This window comes from Abramis brama, assembly GCF_963993115.1.
Source record: "Abramis brama genome assembly, chromosome: 25".
NCBI classification, from domain to species: Eukaryota; Metazoa; Chordata; class Actinopteri; order Cypriniformes; family Leuciscidae; genus Abramis; species Abramis brama.
Genome location: NC_139987.1, coordinates 2,171,652 through 2,193,450, shown reverse-complemented (window position 1 = coordinate 2,193,450; position 21,799 = coordinate 2,171,652). Strand labels below are relative to the sequence as shown.

At 36.8% G+C, this 21,799-nt stretch overlaps 1 protein-coding gene across 1 annotated transcript in view; it reads right to left on the bottom strand.

The window, feature by feature from the left end:
- Positions 1 to 3,904: 3,904 nt before the first annotated feature.
- il6st (interleukin 6 cytokine family signal transduce) overlaps positions 3,905 to 21,799 on the bottom strand; it is a 31,801-nt gene continuing 13,906 nt past the window's right edge. Inside the window, exons 10-16 of the mRNA XM_084104729.1 lie at positions 21,611 to 21,796; positions 18,460 to 18,594; positions 18,161 to 18,310; positions 17,932 to 18,072; positions 17,692 to 17,788; positions 15,593 to 15,674; positions 3,905 to 5,829 (exon numbers count right to left, since the gene is read on the bottom strand). Coding sequence (XP_083960855.1) covers positions 5,275 to 5,829; positions 15,593 to 15,674; positions 17,692 to 17,788; positions 17,932 to 18,072; positions 18,161 to 18,310; positions 18,460 to 18,594; positions 21,611 to 21,796 — 1,346 coding nt within the window. The 3' untranslated portion in view covers positions 3,905 to 5,274. The remainder of the gene's footprint in view (positions 5,830 to 15,592; positions 15,675 to 17,691; positions 17,789 to 17,931; positions 18,073 to 18,160; positions 18,311 to 18,459; positions 18,595 to 21,610; positions 21,797 to 21,799) is intronic.

Here is a 21,799-nt window from a genome sequence, read left to right as displayed (position 1 = left end):
GTTGACAATGTGAAACAAATTGCATTTAAAGCAAAAGTTTAAACACCTGCTCTAAGTGTGCATGTTTTGATGTCCAAATGTTCTTGTTCTTAAATATTTCTAAAAAATATCATATTTTTGAACATATATATAAAATAAAATAAAATGTTTGCCCAGCTCTTTATATAAGGTTGGATATTTAAGCATGTCCAACTTTATTCACATTCATACAGTATCAGCATAATGTATACAGCAGATCTCAACTGCTTGTATTGTTGCAAAATGTAAACTATATTATCGCCCAGCTCTAATCTGATAAATGTGACTATCAGAGGCATGCAGAAATTCAGATATTATAAACATTAACATGATTTTCTGTAAAGCTGCTTTGAAACAATGTGTATTTGAAAAGCGCTAAAATTGACTTGGGTAGCACTGCAATGTGGACCAGACTTTATGCCGTTACTCTACACGAGACAATACCGTTTGAGCCAAATGATTGTTTGAACAGCAGAAAAACGTATTGTGTGTTATCTGAAGTTTATATTTATGAATCAGTCAGAAACCTTTCTGAGCTGTTCTGACACGACGTCGAGGATGTTCTCCTTATCATTATTATTATTACATTGGAACAATGTGGAGGATTGTACCTGGTTTATCTGAAATATTTATATATCATGGCATAATATCATCAGAGCTGCCTTATATTTATTTGTGGAATAAACAAACTTAACAAATACGAACAATAAACAAACAGCTTTAATTTTAACTCTTAAAATTCACCTTTACCTTGTATGCATTGCCAGTCGCAGACATGCTCCCAAATGCAGTGATCACCCAAGAAATAAATGCAAAACACATTACATATCCAATCACCATACTTACAATAGCTATCCACCGTTCATCCACACCTAAAAAAACAAACAAAGGGAATCACTTTAGTTCAACGTAAACTACTTTTTTTTACTTTTTTTTTTCTTCAGTGGTGTTTGCTCATGCAAAACCTTATGCCTCAATGCTAGGGTGCCATGGTATGGCTAAGCCATTGCCTTTTTTGTTTTCATCTGGCATATGGAAATCATATGTATGATCACTTAAAAGTAACAGCACATCATAGATTAACTAACTTTGTATCACAGGTTTAAAAAAAAAATCATAAAAGTGATTCTGTACCAAAGACTGATTATCAGATTGATTATCATTTCTCAAAAAATAATGAATGTGGAAAGAATGTTGTGCGGCGAACGTGTTGATGTGTCAGCTGATGTCCAGACCATTTGAGAGAAAGCTCTGAAGGAAGCATAGGAGTATTTTTCCCCGATCGAGGTATTCTGCAAAATGTAACAGAAAAAAAAGAAAGACATGTTGAACACAGCATGTCAAACACATGCCTGCATAAGCATCAAAAAATGAGACATACCTCAATTTTCTCTTTTACAACCCAGCAGTCTTGGGGAAACTCTTCCATTACAGATACGAAGTACTGAACGCAAGTGTTCCAGTGCCAATGAGGACCATCATCAGGAAAACTAAGACAACCCTGAATAACTTCTTGACTTCTTCAAGCTGTACATTAGACACCTAAAATGATAGATAATAAAATATAAAGTATTCATAGAACAGTAAGGGTGTACAAATTACAACCAAAAATGTTGCTTGCTGGTTTATCATGTTATGACAGAGGAGGAAAAATGTGAGAAAATACTACAAAAATGATTAAAAAAAATTATTTATTTTTTAATCTTATTATTAAATACTATTTTAGGCTGTTTGGGGTTCTTGAGTTGCTATATTATATTTTATTTTTTAGAACACAAAAGATGATATTTTGTAGAATGTTGGTAATCAGATATTTGACGGCACACATTGACTTCCATAGTAGGTCTCCTCTGGCTGTACAGTGTGAACATATTGCCATTGAAAATTTCTTGCATAAACATGACGGTGAGTTGTGCTGAAACTTACACTTTCCAGTTCAAACCAGAATCTCAGAAGCTTTGGCACACGGAGTAAACGGATCATGCTGAGAATCCTTTTGAGTATCCGCACCAACTTCGAAGCCACCAGTGAAGTAGTGTCAGCGTGGTCAAATGCTCCTGTGGTGAATTGGTTGTACTGTAAGAAGTATCTCTACAATTTGATCAGTGTGAGTGATATTAACTGATGAATACAGTTACCACAGTAATAATGATAATGTCGACCTGAGCCACCACATCAGGAACAAACCAAGACCTGAAATAATCCTTTTTTATTCATTTCGGATCAAGGATGACTAGACAGAAACAGGAATGCAATGTATCCATTTTTAACCATATTTTAGAAAGGTAAAGCCATAATAAATAATTAATATTACACTATAGACATACAAGACAATGAAGGCATGTTCATACCTGACCGTCTTCACTGAAAATGTCCGTTCGAAAATTAAGGCCAACATCAACACAAAACAGGAGGTCTGAGAATACATTGAAAGTCACCCAGTATTTGTGGGCACTACCATGCATATCATCAGAAAATGCCATGTCCAGAGGAATTGTAATAAGGTTCACACATGTTAAGACCACCATATACACAAGATAGTAGTGCCTGGCAGAAAAAGGCAAATTTTAACATTTCTTTTTAGATCACTGTGATGGCATTAATGGCACATTGACAGACATAAGAAGACATTACATCCTCATGACAACATATTTATTTATTTGAATAAATAGGGATAATGCCATAGAAGACTTTATACCTTGAATTACCATGCAAAAAACATGGTACATATCATATAGTATCATTAGTAGCACACGTTATGTATTAATTTCAGTTGCAAGTGTAAACATTTTTATTTTATCGTTACATTTTATATTACGTGTATTAAAAATGTGAATGTGAAATATGTATTTAAATTGTGTTTGATTTCAAGATATTACAAAAAGAAATATTTGCTCAGTGTAATCAGTTATCGTCTGTCATTCATGTTCACTTTATGAGGTAAGCATACTAATATTTACTAGTAGTATACTTGTAAGTGCACTATTTTTAGTGTATAAAGTATATGTTAAAGTGTACTATGTGTAACAATAGTTCACGTTTTTCATTTGTACTGCATCTGTAATACAAGTGAACTTATAAGTATACTAATAGTTTACTATTTTAACACTTGCAGCACATTTGTTTAGTTTATTAAAGTCCACTTTGAAGTATACTATCAATAAACTACTAGTTTAGTGGTTTTATGCTGCAAATATTCTTGTAAGTTTTCTTTAAGTGAACATCATACTTGTAGTTTACTATTTATATATTATTTTTGCACTAACTATATTACTATATTCCTATTTAGGTGTTAATTTTTTTATACGTTAAGTATAACTTTAGCTGTACTTCAACTTTCTATTTTAAAAACATTTTATTCTAGATTCATGCATTCTTTTTGATCAACACTTGAATGTGGGCAAGTTTCATAAAAAAGCAACATTTTAAAGAAAACGCAGAGAACAGTGAAAACACAGATAGCCGGAAAATTGGCAGGGAAAGAGTAGATTTGAAGTAAATTCCTATGCACACTACCAGTGGACTGACCTAAACAGAAATTCAGATACTCATAATTAGGAACATATCGGTTTCCTTTATAAATCAATTTTTGCAAAACAATGTAAGTTTATAAGACAAAATGTAAAACTATTTGAATTTTTTTTAAATTGGCTACTCAATCAAAAGAGTAAACACAACTACAAGCCAAATATACTTAGAATAATTCATCTTTTGATCGAGATATACTTAAAAGTATAATTGAGTACAAGTAAAGGCCAAATATACTTGTACTTTTTTGTACAAATATACTTATACTTTTTTCAGTACAAGTCAAGTGTACTTAAGCGCAATTTAAAATATATTTCTGAATATTACATAGAGTATATTTCTTAGAAGACCATAAAAAGCAGACTGAAAGTATACTTTATTTTTAGTTTAAAAGAAGTATATTAATAGCACACTTGAATACATTTCTTTTTCATAAGGGCGTCCATGCAATAAATAAATGCAATAAATGCAAGTCCTTGAGTGAGCGATGTTTACACGGGTTGAATTGACGCAGATCAGTGATCACGAGTGACAGGGCAGAGGCAGATTGAAACAATCTGTATTGTAAAAAGCGCTATATAAATAAATGTGACTTGACTTCATGGGCCAATCAGGTTTCAGCTGGATCCACAGCGATATACAGTATAATATATATAGAAAATCACATACTACTCTTGCCTGAACTTTTGTAACTTTAATAAGATTTGGTGTAAATTCAAATCATGCATATTCGTTTTACAATGGTTCAATTTCTCATTGCTTATAATACAACATAGTTTTTCAAAACTTTGTTGTACTAAGTAACAAACCTAGAACCTTGCCATATTACAGGCAAAGTTACCACAGTCCTGAAGTGGGACTCACCAATCAAGAGAAGCTGCTGTTACAATGGAAATGCATCCAAGCAATATCCATAGATTGAAGGTGTAAGCAAAGCCTGAGATGGAAGTAAAGGTGTCTAAAGATGGTAGATAGAAGTGATTGTTTGGTGCCACCAGTGAACCATAAGACTACAAAACATTTGAATAAAGTCATTATTTAACCTAGTATCAGTCATACAAGTGATGCAATGATACAAACACATAAATCACACAGAGATACATGGATACATTTGATAAGGAATACAATGAAATATATGCATTTCATAACTGACATTTCAATGTAGTGTTAGTTTTATCCTGGAGAAAATTATCACGAGGAACTTGGAAGCAAGGTTAACTCAAGCTAGGGTTGACATTCTGTAGCATGTTATTGAAAATACGAATATTTGCAATATCACAATCCATAATACGTGTCAGTAACATAATTCACCAAGGCACAAAGTGTTCATTTTTTTTCTGAACAACACCGTCTATATTATGAGCAAGGAAAATTACAATCGTAACGTGAGCCTTAGTAAGCTGCCAGCAACAGTCAAATCAAAAGGAAATCCATTGGTATTAAAACAGACTTTGATAAGTTTATAGCAAAACAATTTAAGGCAATGCTACAACTGTATGTGGCTCAAAACAACAGCAACATTTCATTTCAGTTAAACAAGGAAGCAACAAATAGCAACAAACGTTAGTCCACAGAAGGCACATGGCAGTGTGATGTCTTGAAGTGCAGACAGCTTCATTGGGGAGCGGTCTAGTGTTTCCATACATGTCTGACGTAAGCTTGCAATCCCATTAAAATGTGAACGTTCATCAACAAATCCCATTCAAATTAAAGTTCATGAGTTTAGCTTTACTGAGGTCGATAGCCGCTCTGCTGCGGCATGTAACTCACACCAGAGGCAGGCGGGTCCTCCACGATGGGAGACACCTCTTCCTCCTGCACCGGACAGAAAATAAGAGAGCCTCCATTGGACTCGTCGCAGTCCTGAGTGAGGACGCCCGCCTCAAGTTCTCTGCCTCGTCTGAAGTAAGAGTTCCTGGAGTGGCCACCGCTCTCGTTGAGAAGGTCCGGATGTTCCTCGCAGTCCAGAAGCGGCTGGGTGGACTCGGAGCGTGCGAACACAGGGGGCGGATGGTTGGGCGTTTGGCCCTTGTACCCGCTGGCCACCACTGAGGAGTACTGCACGGTGCTGGCCGTGGTCTGGCCCGAGTCGCTCTCGTCGCTGTCCGACACGCTGTGGCGGGGCGACGACATGCAGGACGAGCCTCCGATGCCACTGCTGTGCTCCTCAGAGAGATACTTGTCCTTCTTGAGAGGCAGCACGGTTTTGTCCTCCTCACACAAAGACTTTCCATCAAACACGTCCACTTCCACCACACTAACGTCTTCTTTGGGCATATCGGCCTGTTGAGAGGTTTACAAGGCATTCGTTTGTTTACCATGTAGGGTTGGGAATCGAAAATCGATTCCACCCATACACAAAAGAAATATATTTAAAATATATTTTCAGTATATATTTTGGAATATATGCAAATATTTGAAATTGGCCCAATAAATATATTTCACACTTGACATCATATATTTTTGTTATATTTCAGAATATATTTCAATGTATTTTTTTCTGTATGGGTCCCCAAAAGTATCAAAATATATGTGGCATATATTCCAAATACAAATACAAATAACAAAAATATATGATGTTAAGTGTGAAATATATTTATTGGGCCAATTTCAAATATTTGCATATATTCCAAAATATATACTGAAAATATATTTCAAATATATTTCTTTTGTGTATGGGCAATTTTGAAATCGAATACTTGCAGTCAGGAACTGGATACTTGTTATAAAACTAAAATTTCGATTCTTCTTATCGATTCCTTTGTGAGCATTTCAATATGACTTTAAACAATTCAAGCGCGCTCACAGAAAAAGCGATTTTTCTGAGTTTTCTGTGCTGTGCACACATTTCAATGTGATTTTAAACCACTCAAGCGTGAGACGACTTGCACGCTGTTTTCAGTGCTGTAGGCATATGTAACAAAAGACAAACAGAAAATTCACTCGTTCTTGACTGAATAACTTTAACTATATTTGTAATGTATATTTTATTTATAAAGTGCAGTGTTATTTTACATTTGATTACAGTTTCTGTAATCTAAAAATCTTAAAACACTGTTTATTTCAATCGTATCTTTGTTCAGTTGTATCTATTTGTTGCTATTGCTATTTTTGTTCTTTTTTCCTTGTCTTAGGCTAGTTGTTTTTCTATGGTATTTTAAAACCACTGGCAAACGTTCCTTGTGTAAGTGTTCTTTGGTCTGTTGATTTTTGTTCATGATATTCTAAGTGTTTTTATTTTATTTTACCTAATTGGAATCAGTAAACAAGCTCCATCGCACACCTGCAGGTAATAGGTGCGTAGGATAATAAGACCAGGTGGATCGTTTCAATAGACAAGCAATTCCCGCACACTATCGTAACTTGCAAAGAAGTAATATTTATTCACACAACGTTTCGGTCACACGACCTTCATCAGGAGTATACAAATGTTCAAATTCATCTCTTTTAAGATAAACACATGACTAACAAAGTTCCATCTGTAAACAATTAAGCTCATTAGTATAAAATTAGCATCACATCATAAACAGTTACAGACTATGATAGTTACAACAATCAATAAAGATCTCCCTGTAAGTTAACAAGATCATCTAAAACACATGATCAACACATCGTCATCAAACAGCATCAAAATGTTACAACAGTCAGGCTCCACAGCCACTTAAACTCTTTGTGAATACATAGTAGAAACAGCACATCATTCAAATTGTTACAACAAACAGTCAGGCTCCATGGCCACTCAAACTCATTGTGAATACATAGTAGAGACAACATCACATCATTCAAAACAAATACATCACTATAACATTACATGAAATGGTGCTTCATCGTTCATACCCATAGGTGATAAAGTCTGAAGGGTGTAAATCCAGAACAGTTCGCGTCTCTGTAGAAGTAATTCAATATCTCCACCTCTAGGTGGCAAAGTTACTTTCTCGATCCCACAGAAACGTAAAGAGGTAACATCGTGATTCAAATTTAAAAAGTGTACCGCAACTGGATAATTCATATCTTTTCTTCTGATCGAACTCTTATGTTCACTAATCCTTTGTTTCAATTGACGTGACGTTTTTCCCACATAGCCTATACCACAAGGACAACGTATCAAGTACACAACATGAGTGGAAACACAAGTAATCACAGATTTGATGCTATATTTTTTACCAGTTCTAGGATGACAAAAAAATGATGTTTTAAAAGTATTATTACATTGAGCACAATTCCCACAACGATAATTGCCCTTCTGTATAGGACTGAGTAAACTCTGAGATGCACGAGGACTAACACTTTGAAAACGAGCTTGTACCAAGCTATCTTTTAAATTCCTGGCACGTTTATATACAATCAAAGGAGGATGTCTAAAAATATCGTTCAACTCCGGATCAGAAGACAATAAATGCCAGTATTTTTTAAAAATTGATTTTATCATGTAGGATTTAGGTGAATGTGTTGTAATACAAGCAAAAGAATACTTTCTTGTTTTCTTTGTCTTCTTTTTTAGCAATTCGGACCGTGTCTTTTTAAAAGCTGTATCGTATCCTTCTTCGACCCAATCCAAAGGATAACCTCTGTTCAAAAATTTATTTTTCATGATTTTCGATTTCTCAATAAAGTCGGAATCAGAATGACAAATCCTCCTCAATCTGTAGAACTGACTCTTAGGTAGCCCTTTTTTTAAAAAAGTCGGATGAAAACTGGTAGCAAGTAAAAGTGTGTTACGATCAGTCTCTTTTGTAAACAAAGTTGTAGTCAAAATGCCTTCGTTCTTCTGTACCCACATATCAAGGAAGTGTACTCTAGACGAATTAATTTCGGAAGTAAATTCTAAGTCGTCAACCAAGAAATGTCGAAGAGGTTCAAGAGCCTCAAAGAAATTTACGACCGTGGACCCGCAGCTACTCAAAGAGACGGTAATTAATATTTCTGAAAAGGAACTATCTGATGATCAAACTGTGGTTTTATCTAAAGGACTATCTTTTGTGCCTACTAGTGGTGTTAATTGTTTTGGTCTAAAAGTGGATTTGTTCAAATGTTTTAGACAGATGAAACTACGGTATTTTTTCTCCAAATCAGAGTCGAGTTCATCTATGACACCTTTTAGACCTAAAAGTAATTTTTGCCCTAATGTGTCTAACCACACTATTCATACTTTTTGTCGTTTGGTCGAAGAAGAGGTGATGGAGACTTGCTCGTCTAGTAAAAAAGTCTCTCATAATTTTTCATTGAATGAGCAAAGAGCTTTGACTGAATTGATAAGCGACCCAAGTATCATTATAAAACCTGCTGATAAAGGAGGGGCTATTGTAGTCCAAGATACGAAAAAATACCAAGATGAAATTCTTTTACAATTACAGAATATTAGGTTTTATAAAAAACTTCCCAGTGATCCTACCAATACTTATCAATCTGAGATATTGTCATTTTTAACAAATGCTAAAACAGAGGGTTGGATATCTCAATCAGAATTTAAATTCTTGTATTGTCAACATCCGATTAGACCTGTCTTTTACACTCTTCCTAAAATTCATAAGAGACTTATTGATCCTCCAGGTCGTCCGATTGTGGCACAGACTAATTCCCTCTTATCTCCTTTATCTCAGTATGTTGATTTTTTTATTAAACCTTTTGTTTATTCGTTACCATCTTACATTCGAGACTCTACCGATTTTATCAATAAGATTTCTGAGGTGTATGATTTACCGGATTTTTCTTTATTATTAACTTTGGACATAACGAGTTTATATACTAACATCTCACATGAAAAAGGACTTAATGCACTTAGACATTATCTTTTGTTACGCGAGGACTCTAATCCACCATCAGACTTTATCGTCGAGATGGCTTCGTACCTTTTGAAATATAATTATTTTTGTTTCGATATGGATTTTTTTCTTCAGATAAGTGGGACAGCAATGGGCTCGAATTTTGCCCCCAACTATGCCAATTTATTTATGGGTTTTTTTGAGGAGAGTTATATATTGAATACAGACAAGAATCCTTTCTATTCACAGATCATCACGTGGTTATAGATACATTGACGATATATTTTGTATTTTTTTAGGTGATCACGATGAGGCTCGAGAATTTGTGACATATCTGAATAACTTGGTTGACGACTTAGAATTTACTTCCGAAATTAATTCGTCTAGAGTACACTTCCTTGATATGTGGGTACAGAAGAACGAAGGCATTTTGACTACAACTTTGTTTACAAAAGAGACTGATCGTAACACACTTTTACTTGCTACCAGTTTTCATCCGACTTTTTTAAAAAAAGGGCTACCTAAGAGTCAGTTCTACAGATTGAGGAGGATTTGTCATTCTGATTCCGACTTTATTGAGAAATCGAAAATCATGAAAAATAAATTTTTGAACAGAGGTTATCCTTTGGATTGGGTCGAAGAAGGATACGATACAGCTTTTAAAAAGACACGGTCCGAATTGCTAAAAAAGAAGACAAAGAAAACAAGAAAGTATTCTTTTGCTTGTATTACAACACATTCACCTAAATCCTACATGATAAAATCAATTTTTAAAAAATACTGGCATTTATTGTCTTCTGATCCGGAGTTGAACGATATTTTTAGACATCCTCCTTTGATTGTATATAAACGTGCCAGGAATTTAAAAGATAGCTTGGTACAAGCTCGTTTTCAAAGTGTTAGTCCTCGTGCATCTCAGAGTTTACTCAGTCCTATACAGAAGGGCAATTATCGTTGTGGGAATTGTGCTCAATGTAATAATACTTTTAAAACATCATTTTTTTGTCATCCTAGAACTGGTAAAAAATATAGCATCAAATCTGTGATTACTTGTGTTTCCACTCATGTTGTGTACTTGATACGTTGTCCTTGTGGTATAGGCTATGTGGGAAAAACGTCACGTCAATTGAAACAAAGGATTAGTGAACATAAGAGTTCGATCAGAAGAAAAGATATGAATTATCCAGTTGCGGTACACTTTTTAAATTTGAATCACGATGTTACCTCTTTACGTTTCTGTGGGATCGAGAAAGTAACTTTGCCACCTAGAGGTGGAGATATTGAATTACTTCTACAGAGACGCGAACTGTTCTGGATTTACACCCTTCAGACTTTATCACCTATGGGTATGAACGATGAAGCACCATTTCATGTAATGTTATAGTGATGTATTTGTTTTGAATGATGTGATGTTGTCTCTACTATGTATTCACAATGAGTTTGAGTGGCCATGGAGCCTGACTGTTTGTTGTAACAATTTGAATGATGTGCTGTTTCTACTATGTATTCACAAAGAGTTTAAGTGGCTGTGGAGCCTGACTGTTGTAACATTTTGATGCTGTTTGATGACGATGTGTTGATCATGTGTTTTAGATGATCTTGTTAACTTACAGGGAGATCTTTATTGATTGTTGTAACTATCATAGTCTGTAACTGTTTATGATGTGATGCTAATTTTATACTAATGAGCTTAATTGTTTACAGATGGAACTTTGTTAGTCATGTGTTTATCTTAAAAGAGATGAATTTGAACATTTGTATACTCCTGATGAAGGTCGTGTGACCGAAACGTTGTGTGAATAAATATTACTTCTTTGCAAGTTACGATAGTGTGCGGGAATTGCTTGTCTACCTAATTGGAATCGAAATTAGGAATCAACAAGAATCGGAATCGATAAGCAGAATTGAAATTGGAATCAGAATCGTTAAAATTCAATTCCCAACCCTAGTACCAGACTACTTAAGTATGTCCCCACACACCATAAATGCAGTTTTGAGCAGTATGCCATTATTTGTGTTACAATATACATGGTTTACAGACGACCTTTATATAAGGGTGAATCTCACAAAACTGAACATGTACATGCCCAGGTCATAATTGACCACAAAGTCAAAAGAGGAAAAAAATGTATTTCCATTATTTAAAAAAAACATATTTAACATGTAACTGTTCAAATGGTTGTACTCTGCCTTTATACTTGTATAAATGAAAATAATTGTATTAGCAGGGTTGCCAACTCTCAAGTATTTGGCATGAGAAACATGTTTTCAGGCTCTCTCACACGCCACCCAACTAAATCTCATGCCAAATAACGAGACAAAGCAAAATAAATATGCTCACAGGACTTTCCCACAAGCACCAGGCAGTCAGAGAAAATTAAGAAACTGCTGTGAGATGGATGTTTGTGCCCCCAAACCAGGGCAGATACTGGTCTATTTTTCCCAGACCACTAAGGAGGGTGAGAAATTCTTTGTGAATTAGTTGAATACAAGCACTGTCAGTAAAATCACTTACAGTATTGAAAAACGCATTTGTACTGCAACAGAGAAATATGCACACCAATTTCCACTAAAATAGGAATGCATTTTCATGTATCATAAAATTTTATTTTAATGGGATCTTAAAAAAGTAGTAGCTTGTCATTTATTTTCCCCGTAAACGTAGGCACTGTTTTTAGAGGAGCGAATGTGTTCCTACGCTACAGGTGACATGTTAACATCTAGATTGATTTTGTTTTTATACTACCTACAGTATAATTTAGTGATTTAAAACGTAATTTCTAAGCTTTGCAGCTGTGACAAATGTTTGAAAATCAATTCTTATTGCATTTATTGCCTTAAAGGGATAGTTTCAACGCAAGTTCAAACATGCTTGTTTGATCCAGGAACCAATGAGGTTTGTTCTCACACGTCAAGCAAGTTTGAATTTCCATTTAACATGTTTGGTGAGCTCTATATGTGTGTTCTGGTCAATGTTTATATGTCTACATTACTTTTGTAATGTCTTTTTGAAGCATCAGAGTTTTGGGGAAATTGACTTTCAATAGAGGGACAGAAATCTTTCATTTAAAACATCTTCATTTATGTTTTGAAGATGATGGGTTGGAAAGGGTTTGGAATTACAAGAGGGTAAGTAAATGATGAAAATTTGTAACTTAACGTTTAACTAACTCTTTAAATTGCATGAGATGAGCTCATTTCAGACTCCACACAACAGCAGTAGTTAATCATAAAAAACGGCACAGTCAGCTCTGTGGTTAGATCACGGGGTTCGTAGATTGATCTAGCAGAGGAGTTTGAGATGGGCTCTGCCCTTTCTCAGCTCTCACCCGTTGGACCCAGCCCTTTCATCTGGGAACCGGAATGCTCTGTGGTTTCTTCTGCCCCGAGGGAAGGCCCGGAGCTGAAGTATCCAGCTCTAAGGAGGTGGACGTGCTCAGCATCGAGGCAGGGAAGACCAGGGACTCGCCACCTCCCTCTCCGGCCTATGAGGAGCTAGTGGAGGTTGTTACTCATGCTGTTGCCCAATTAAATATGAGTTAGCTGGGCACCAAGGTGTCAAGGTCTTGGAGCGAACCGTTTTCTGCTCTTTTTTTTCAGGCCTCAAGTGTCTAACTAATAGTCAATTATGGGGCTTAATGAACACATTTATGGGTGGAAGAGATGCTTGTGATCTACCTCTCTGTGGAAGCATCGTCCCTGAAGGCCCCGACATTACACACCAAGCTGTGTAGAACAACTTTGGATTTGGTGGGTAAAGCTTACATGGAAGTGGATCAGGCTGGTGCATGTCTGCATACAATGTCAATATTGCAGGCATACGAGGCAGGCCTTCTCAGAGACTTAGATGAAGGCGAGGGGTGGGCCCAGATACTATTAAAGAGCCAGAGCTATTGGACAGACTATGGCATCCCTGGTGGCTAAAGAGAGGCACCCTTGGTTAAATCTGGGAAATGGCCCACACTGCCACCTCTGATGTTTTGGGGAGAAGCGGTTACGAGCGAGTTTTGTTTTAAAAAGTGGGTGGGACGGGGGAATGGGGGGGGGGGTAGATGGGGCCATAGATTGGGGCTAACACAATGCTAAATCATAAATCAGATGTATGTACAACAACATTACGATGTCCAGCAAATCGATTTAAATAGTACATTGGGTTTAATTTGTCGTTTAATGAGGTCCGACTACATCAAGCGTTGTATTTAAATGGTCCAGTGGCAGAACTTTTGCCAAGTGTGTCAGAGGTTCTGGGTTCTAATCCGCACTCGTATAGTTTTTTTTTTTTTCTCATCAAAACCGATTATGTTTATCAGTGGTTGTATATCAGGCAGGGACACGTTTGTGTGCATTTTGTTTTGTAATATTTTACCGGAACAAATAGTCTCCACAACGGATTGAAGTGCTTCTGAGTGAAGCGCAACTGAGTGAAGACTGTGCGCGAGCCACAAGAGAACACAGTCTCCGCGCCACTGATCGCAGCGGCAATGAGCACTTTGATCACTTGATTTCAAAAACATCACATTTCAGCGCTAGGTCGCCTCTTATTTAACAAACGAACGAAATGAATGCTCTGCTAGTTAACTGGAGATGTTTTGTTTATTTGTATTGGTACATTCTTGCCACGAGATGTTTCAAAAGTGGTGGGGACAATATCGACCTTAGCAAAAAGTGGTCCCCCGTCCCACCCGCAAATTACGCCTATGGTCCAACATGACTCCTTTTGGCCTTCTGTACATGAGACCATTACAGTGGTGGTTCAAGACCAAGGGGTTTTCCCTGAGGGGCAACCTATTTCACATCATCAGGGTTACGCGCAGATGCCTTCGTACTCTAGTGATGTGGAAGAAGCCTTGGTTCTTGTTTCAGGGACCTGTGTTGGGGGTGCCTTGTCGTCGCAGAACGCTTACGCTCACAGGCTGGGGAGCGATTCTAGATAGACACTCAACTCTGGGTCGGCAGAGAGGCCATCATCTTTCATGGCATATAAATTGCCTGGAGATGATGGCTGGATTTCTAACACTGAGGTACTTTCTCCCAGACCTCAGAGGCACATGCTTGCTTATCCGGACAGAAAAAGACATCAGTAGTATCATACATAAATCATCAGGGGGCTCTGTGGTCGTGCATTTTTAGCAGACCGGCACACCAAATCCTCCTGTGGCCCAGGGCAAGTTGCTCTCGGTTGCTCACCTAAATCTGGGAGCAGACATTCTGTCAAGACAGGAATGGAGACTCCACCCCAAGACAGTGGAGTTGATTTGGGAGAGGCCCGGATAAGCGGAAGTGGATCTGTTTGGTTTGGTTTTCTCTAATGCACTTTGGTTTTCCAAATGCATCCAGCTCCACTGGGGTTTGATGCCATGGTGCAGACATGGCCGAGGCTGCATCTGTACACATTTCCCACAATTGCTCTGCTACCGGTAATTCTAGAGAGAGCTCGCATTACAGGGTTTGTCTGCTGTTATTAGTATGGTTCTCGGAGCTAATGTCTCTCCTCGACGGCTCCCCTTGGGAGATTCCTGTCAGGAGAGATCTCCTTTCCCAGGCAGGGGGCACAATCTTTCCCCCTCCCCCGGAGTTGTGGAAACTGTGGGTTTGGCACCTGAGGGGTACCAACTCGTGAACTCTGGTCTCTCGACTGAGGTTGTTGACACCATCTTAAACTCTACAGCTCCATCTACGAGGAACCTTTACACCTTAAAGTGGAGAGTCTTCACTTCATGGTGCAGAGAATGCCAGTTGGACCCAGTTAACTGCCCAGTCAGTTCAGTGTTGGAGATCCTTCAGGATTGTTTTTCTTTTGGGCCATCCCCTTCCACTGAAGGTGTATGTGGCTTATGAGGCACGTGGCCGGCCTTCGCCTCAGTTAGGAGTACGGCGGCCTCTAAGACTTTGTTATCAGGTGTAAGAAGTGTGTGATGCAGCGAGCTGGGCCTCTCCGCACACATTTAAAAAAAAAAATGTATAGCCTGGACCTGGACTTCACTTCACTTTTGGTCTTTTGAGTCGTAGCATCAACGACAAACATAATAAATTACACATATAATACACATTAATGCCTAAAGGGGTTTAATGAAGTACAATCAATAATCAATGTACACATTACCCAAAAATGTGAGGGTTTAAACTCATGGCATAACTGACATGTCAATTTCATAATGAAACTAAAACTTTAAGGTCTTAAAAGGTTTCATTTTCCATATGCAAATTATAATTTCTTTTCTGAACATGTTTTTGTGAGATTCACCCATAAGTTATTTTGATGCTTTATACAGTAGCTCACTGACCTTTACAGGGAAATCAGGTGACCAGTGGGCAATAGAGCTGTCAGATGGGTCTGGGACCTGTGGCCACAACAGCTGCTTAATCCTGAACAGAGGAGAAAGAAAATAATTCAACACCACACACCACCATTTACTTCTATTATAAGTAGGGCTAGGTGATATATCCAGAATTCACTATATATTTAGAATGATTTATGGCGATAAACAATATCATAAATGCCATCATGATACTTTTTATTTGGTGCTTTTTTAAGTTACCCAAAGAGCATATTATTAGACTAGTTTTACAATCCTTCTATGCGGGATTGTGGGATTTTTTGGGTAAATAATATAACATAATATAGTCTGCAGGACACTTGCACTAAAATATACCTCTATGGCATAACTCTAAAGTCTCATTCAAGCTATCTGAATATGCACATATAAAACTTGGTGCATTGTGAGCCGTTATAAGACACATACAGTCGCAATCAATCATGTATGGCATCATTAACATCAAACCTGGTGCAAACCTGACATGATTCGACTTGCCTTATTTAAATACATACAAGAATGAGAATTGCGAGCTGTGCCAGAGAAGATTATCAGTGAATAACAACTTCAATTTCAGTTGTTTTCCAACATAAGTCACATGACTCAAAGAAGGTTTGGAATATATAAAATGAATAAAATGTACTAGCTTTATGGGTCCGTGGACCTTTGGATAATTTGTTTTCTCTGGGGTTTTTTTTCTTCAAAACATTTATCACTTATTCGACCCTTCTCATAAACATAAAAAAATAATCTCGTGGGTTTGTTCATATTTTTATTTTCGTTTTCATCATACTTTGTTCTAATTCACCAAATGGAAACCAAAATGAATGAACAGCTTGAATATTTGAACTCTACATGGGCGGGAATGAAACACCCTTTCTGCTGATTGGTCAACATCAAACCGTGCCAACAGGATAATAGTCCTACTGCAAGTTGTATGGATTATTAAAGCATTTATCGCAACTACATTTCATCTTTCTCATTAAACAACCAGACTAACTAATGGCTTGGCACAAACTGTACCGGGGCAGAGCCTAGACAGGGCTTTCTTCTGTCTAGACATAAGTTCACCTACGTGCCATGAAATATTAATTTATCTCATAAATATTAATTTACTTCGCATCTCCACACACAACTACTCCCAGCTTACATATTTGGCACACTGCCTGTTTATTTAGCTGACCAACTATAAAAGTTAGTGTTTGTGAGGCAAAGCTTACACGGCAGTGGATCGGGCAGCAAAACCAAAAAACACATATACACATATACAAAAACACAAAACCTATAGTTAATCTATGGTAACCACAAATGAAGCATGGTTTTGCTACACTAACTAAAATAAACCCCAAAAAAACAAACAAGATCATTTTTTTATGTTCATGAGAAGGGTCAAATATGTGATAAATGAACGGTTTAATAGTTTTCCCGTTTTGAAGACAAATTATCCAAAACGTTTATGGTGCCTTTTGTCTTTTTTGAATGCCTAACAGCACTTGGTCATAATTTACTTTCATTATATAGAAATACGTTTTTTTTGTCCTTTTTGGAACTCAACAGATGAAACACTATGAACAACACCATGAACGGCCGTTGTAGTGAATAAAAGCTGCATAAAGATATTTGTTAAATGCATGAAACAACATACGAGTCAGTAATGACATCATAAGTAATGATGGGAGTAAATAACAACATAATTTACCTTTAATAAAGAAATGTTTAAATTGTACATTATTTAAACTGCATGTATTGTTATATTGTGTAATATAAATAAAAATGCAAAAATATTTTCATAATTTTCTCTTGTTTTCATTTAGTGAAAATTTAAAATGTGTGATTTTTTTTCTTTTTTTTACTGTATTTACTTCTTGAATTAATTATATTAAATATACTTCTGAATTGTGTACAGTGTGCACAAAGTTTACAAAGACTGTTAAGGCAATTAGGCACTTTTAAGCAATCTTGTATTAGCATTTCCAGAGCAAGGGTCCTCCAAACTAAACTGAAGTGACGAGTTAAAGTTGAAGTCTTGCTTTGCGTTTCATTTTGAGTGGTGAAAAGCAGTGACTCACACTTCTCTTTTCCGAAGGCAGAGCATTATGATAAAGACAGTCAGGAACAGGAAGCTGAGGCAAACCACGACTACAATCACCTCCACCTCTCCATCACCTATAGCCAAGAAACAAATGCACATCAAAGCATCAACGCATGTCACATCTTTTTGTAGCTTAAGCTTGTTTAAAATCACAATAAATTCTGCCATCATTAAGAATTTAATAAGAAATCTATAAAATGAGGCTAAAAAAACATACCATACTTCAATGTTTTAAAATTAAAGTCTGTTCCATTTTTGGAGCCTGCTACTGTTGATGCCATGACGTGAGCCACATGGTCCATTTCACTGGCCAGATCAGTCAGTACATATGAGCGGACATTAGGACCCACCGTCACAGCTGCCAAAAACATTTGATAAAGATCTGCTTGTGAAATCATCACACTCATTTCATCACACATTACAAAACCATCATGTGTTGAACATACATTGCCAGTGTTCAGTGCTCCCGGCCCTATAGAATAAGGTGTAGTTGGTGATGAATCCACGCCGACTGTCCAGGGGTATTTCCTTCCATGTCAGCTCAGCACCATTTTTCTTGGATTTTGGAGGTTTGAGAATAGGGCCATCTATTGGAGCTATAAAAAAAAAAAAAACACCACACCACAAAGCTGTTACAAGAGTGTACTTCAGTAACTTGTCCTTTATGAGAAAAATGCACTAACTTCACATTAACAACTTAACTTGACGGTGCCATTTGAATGTGTGACACATCTGAGATACATACCTCCTTGTTTAATGTAGGCTGCTTTGGTCACTGCTCTTCCTGCTTGGATGCGCTTTACTGGTCCTGCTTGGGTGTGAAAGCGCCGCTGGTAAATTGGATACACTGATATGTTGTACCGCTCCAGTTCTACAAAACCTTTGGAAAGGGGAAAAGACTTTGGTCACCTTTAAACGCCAGCTACATTGCTCTCAAACACTGAAACTGCAACTAGTGTTTCTTCCGTAAAACTTCAGCTTAAACGGTGCTGTGAAAAATAGTTTGCCCTGACTGATTTTCTGTATTGTTGAATATCTTTCATGTATTTTAGAAATTTGTAGAGCTGCACGATTAATTGTTAAAAGATCGCGTCTATCAAACCTTTGACAAAATCACAGCGAACATTCAGATCTGCACTTTAAGCCAGAGAAAGCAGTTGTCATGTATAGGTATGAAACAGCTTCACAAACAGTCTTTTCAACCACACAGTATCATTATTTCTGTGTAACAAATATTCAAATGATCACAGAATAATAATGATAATGATTGTATCCATTACATCAATGTGTTAAAAATGTATTTGTCATTGAATCATTCATTCAAACTGATTTTTTTTTTAATAATTCAGATTAATAAAACATTTAAATAGACTACAGCAATTAACATTTTGTCAAAACCTCTAGTAAATCAATGTTATTGTGTTTAGTTGTCCATTCAGAATCGTGGGAAAATCGTGATTCTGTTTGAAGCAACAAAAAAAAAGTGATTCTCATTGTATCCAAAACCGTGCAGCTCTAGAAGTTTTCATAACACCCCGTTACTTAGTGTGAAACAGTGACTTCCCCTTGCTTGCTACCACCAACACTGCTGTAACAGCAATAACTGCAAGCAAACCCGCTACAGACACAAGATGCACGAAACAGGTCTAATAAGTACAAAGCAGATTTACAATGTTTACTGGCAATATTATCTCACAACTTCTACACACAATATTACATTTTAAGGACTGAATTAATGTTGTTTAAATAAAAGGGGCAAACTGAACAAAGTAATATGCACAGCTTACAGCGGGGGAAATAAGTATTGAACACGTCATCATTTTTCTCAGTAAATATATTTCCAAAGGTGCTATTGACATGAAATTTTCACCAGATGTTGGTCAGGGTTCTTGCAGGTTTCAGCAAGTCAAATTTAAGACCTTTTTAAGACATTTTAAGACCATAAAGATTGAAATTTAAGACCTACACGACGCATTACCAAATAAATATTCAAATCAAAGAATTCATTTTATTTCAATGAATTCAGTAATTGAAAAAGCATTCATTTAATTTGCAGATAAATCACATTAGTAACCTTCCACACCCAACAACGCGTGTCAGAGAAAAGAACAGAATCAGATATAATTTTTTTTATAGAAAATTGCATATTATACTGTAAAAAACACATAATTAGTTGATTTTAGTTGATCATAGTTGATCATAACTAGAGATGAAATGGCATGAACATTTAATTTCATTATTATAGTGACAAAAATGATCACGGTTATCACAGAATCATGTTCAGTATTAATACTGTACAATGAAATCAATTCACCAAGTTTTATGTCGAAAACCAGCAAATAACAAATAAATTTAGCATCAATATGCACTTTTTGTTTACATTTGTAAACATTTTTAAAGTGTCTTGCATGTTATATACTAACATGTACAAGTTAAAATAAAGGTTTAACAAAAAAGGTTTTAGAAAAAGATAAACCTCACATATTTCAGACTTTAAATAATTTTTTATAAAAAGAATGAGTCAAAAAAGATCAATTACTGACATTTACAATGCACTTTAGCTTATCTTTTATTATTAATAGTAAAATTCGGTCCTATTTTCCCGTCTGGCGTCTGGCGTTGCTATGCAACCATGCCCTGCGTCTCCACAATGACAAAGAAGTTTTAGTGGCTAATGGATTTTCCACCACCGAAAAACGCTTGCTGTAGCTCTGCCACAAGATTTATTTATGGAGAAGAGAACACCACCCGTAGTGTTTGGGTGCACCCCCATCCTTCCTGTTGAGCTTTCAGACAGCGCCTGGAAAAAACGAGCGCGTCGCTTCAATTATGAGCACACTTACCGCGCGCCTACATTTGAACGAACTTGAGCGCGCAAAAGACGCGATATGTGAACGGCCTCTTGGCGCTGCGACCTCCAATCAGGCCGCGAGCGACGTGAAAAGGTAAACCCTTTTTAAGACCTGACTAAATGAAATTTAAGACCGCAGATGAAAATATGTCCGTTTTTAAGACGTTTTAAGGCCTTAAATTTAAAGTTCAGAATTTTAGACTTTTTAAGACCCCGCGGGAACCCTGGTTGGTAACAACCCAAGTAAGCCATACATACAAAGAAACAAACAAAAATAAGGACAACTCTTCTGATTATTCTTTTCACTCCTCTATCAGAAATCTTGCGAGGAGCACTGGTCGAGGCAAATTTATGGTGAAATTATTGTCTTTCCACTTCCGTATTATGGCCCCAAAAGTGCTCATTGGACCATTCAGAAGCTTAGAATGGCGCCTATAACCAGTGCCATCATTATGTTTTGCAACAATTAGGTTGTGAAGGTCTTGAGACAGCTCTTTGCTTTTACCCATCATGAGATGTGTCTTGTGTGACATCTTGGCAATGAGACCTTTTTGTAGGCCATCATTTGGGACTGAACCAGCTGTTATTCATTTCCACTGACAGGGGGCTGGATTGCTTTTTAATTACTGTAAGTTTTCAGCAGTTGTCTTGGCTTTCCATGCCTTTTTGCGCCTCCCTTTCTTCATGTGTTCAATACTTTTTCCCTGTGTCATTTCACATTATTACACATAACTTAATTTCTGAACTTATTTTTGTTTGTTTGTTTCTTTGTATGTATGGCTTACTTGGGTTGTTACCAACATCTGGTGAAAATTTTATGTCAATAGCACCTTTGGAAATATATTTACTGAGAAAAATGATGACGTGTTCAATACTTATTTCCCCCGCTGTAAGTCAACATATTTAGCATTTTTATTCACCTTTTATTTTATTCATTCAGCTGTACCACCGACAATCAGTGGATTCAAATGTAAATAAATAAGCACAGATTCCATGAAGGCCAGCTTATAAGCCAGTCGAGCTTTAGAAAATATAGCGCAGGTACCGTGTGTTATTGTGGTGGTGTAGACGTTGCGAGGAACTCTCTGCCAGTGTGGCTGAAGCTTTTCCTCTTGCAGATTCACCCACTCCACCAGGAATTCAGAGAGATGAGCGTTGCCAGGATGAGTCCACTCCACCTGCAGCTCTTCATCACGCACCGACCAGCTCACACTCTCCACGCCAGGAAGCTCTG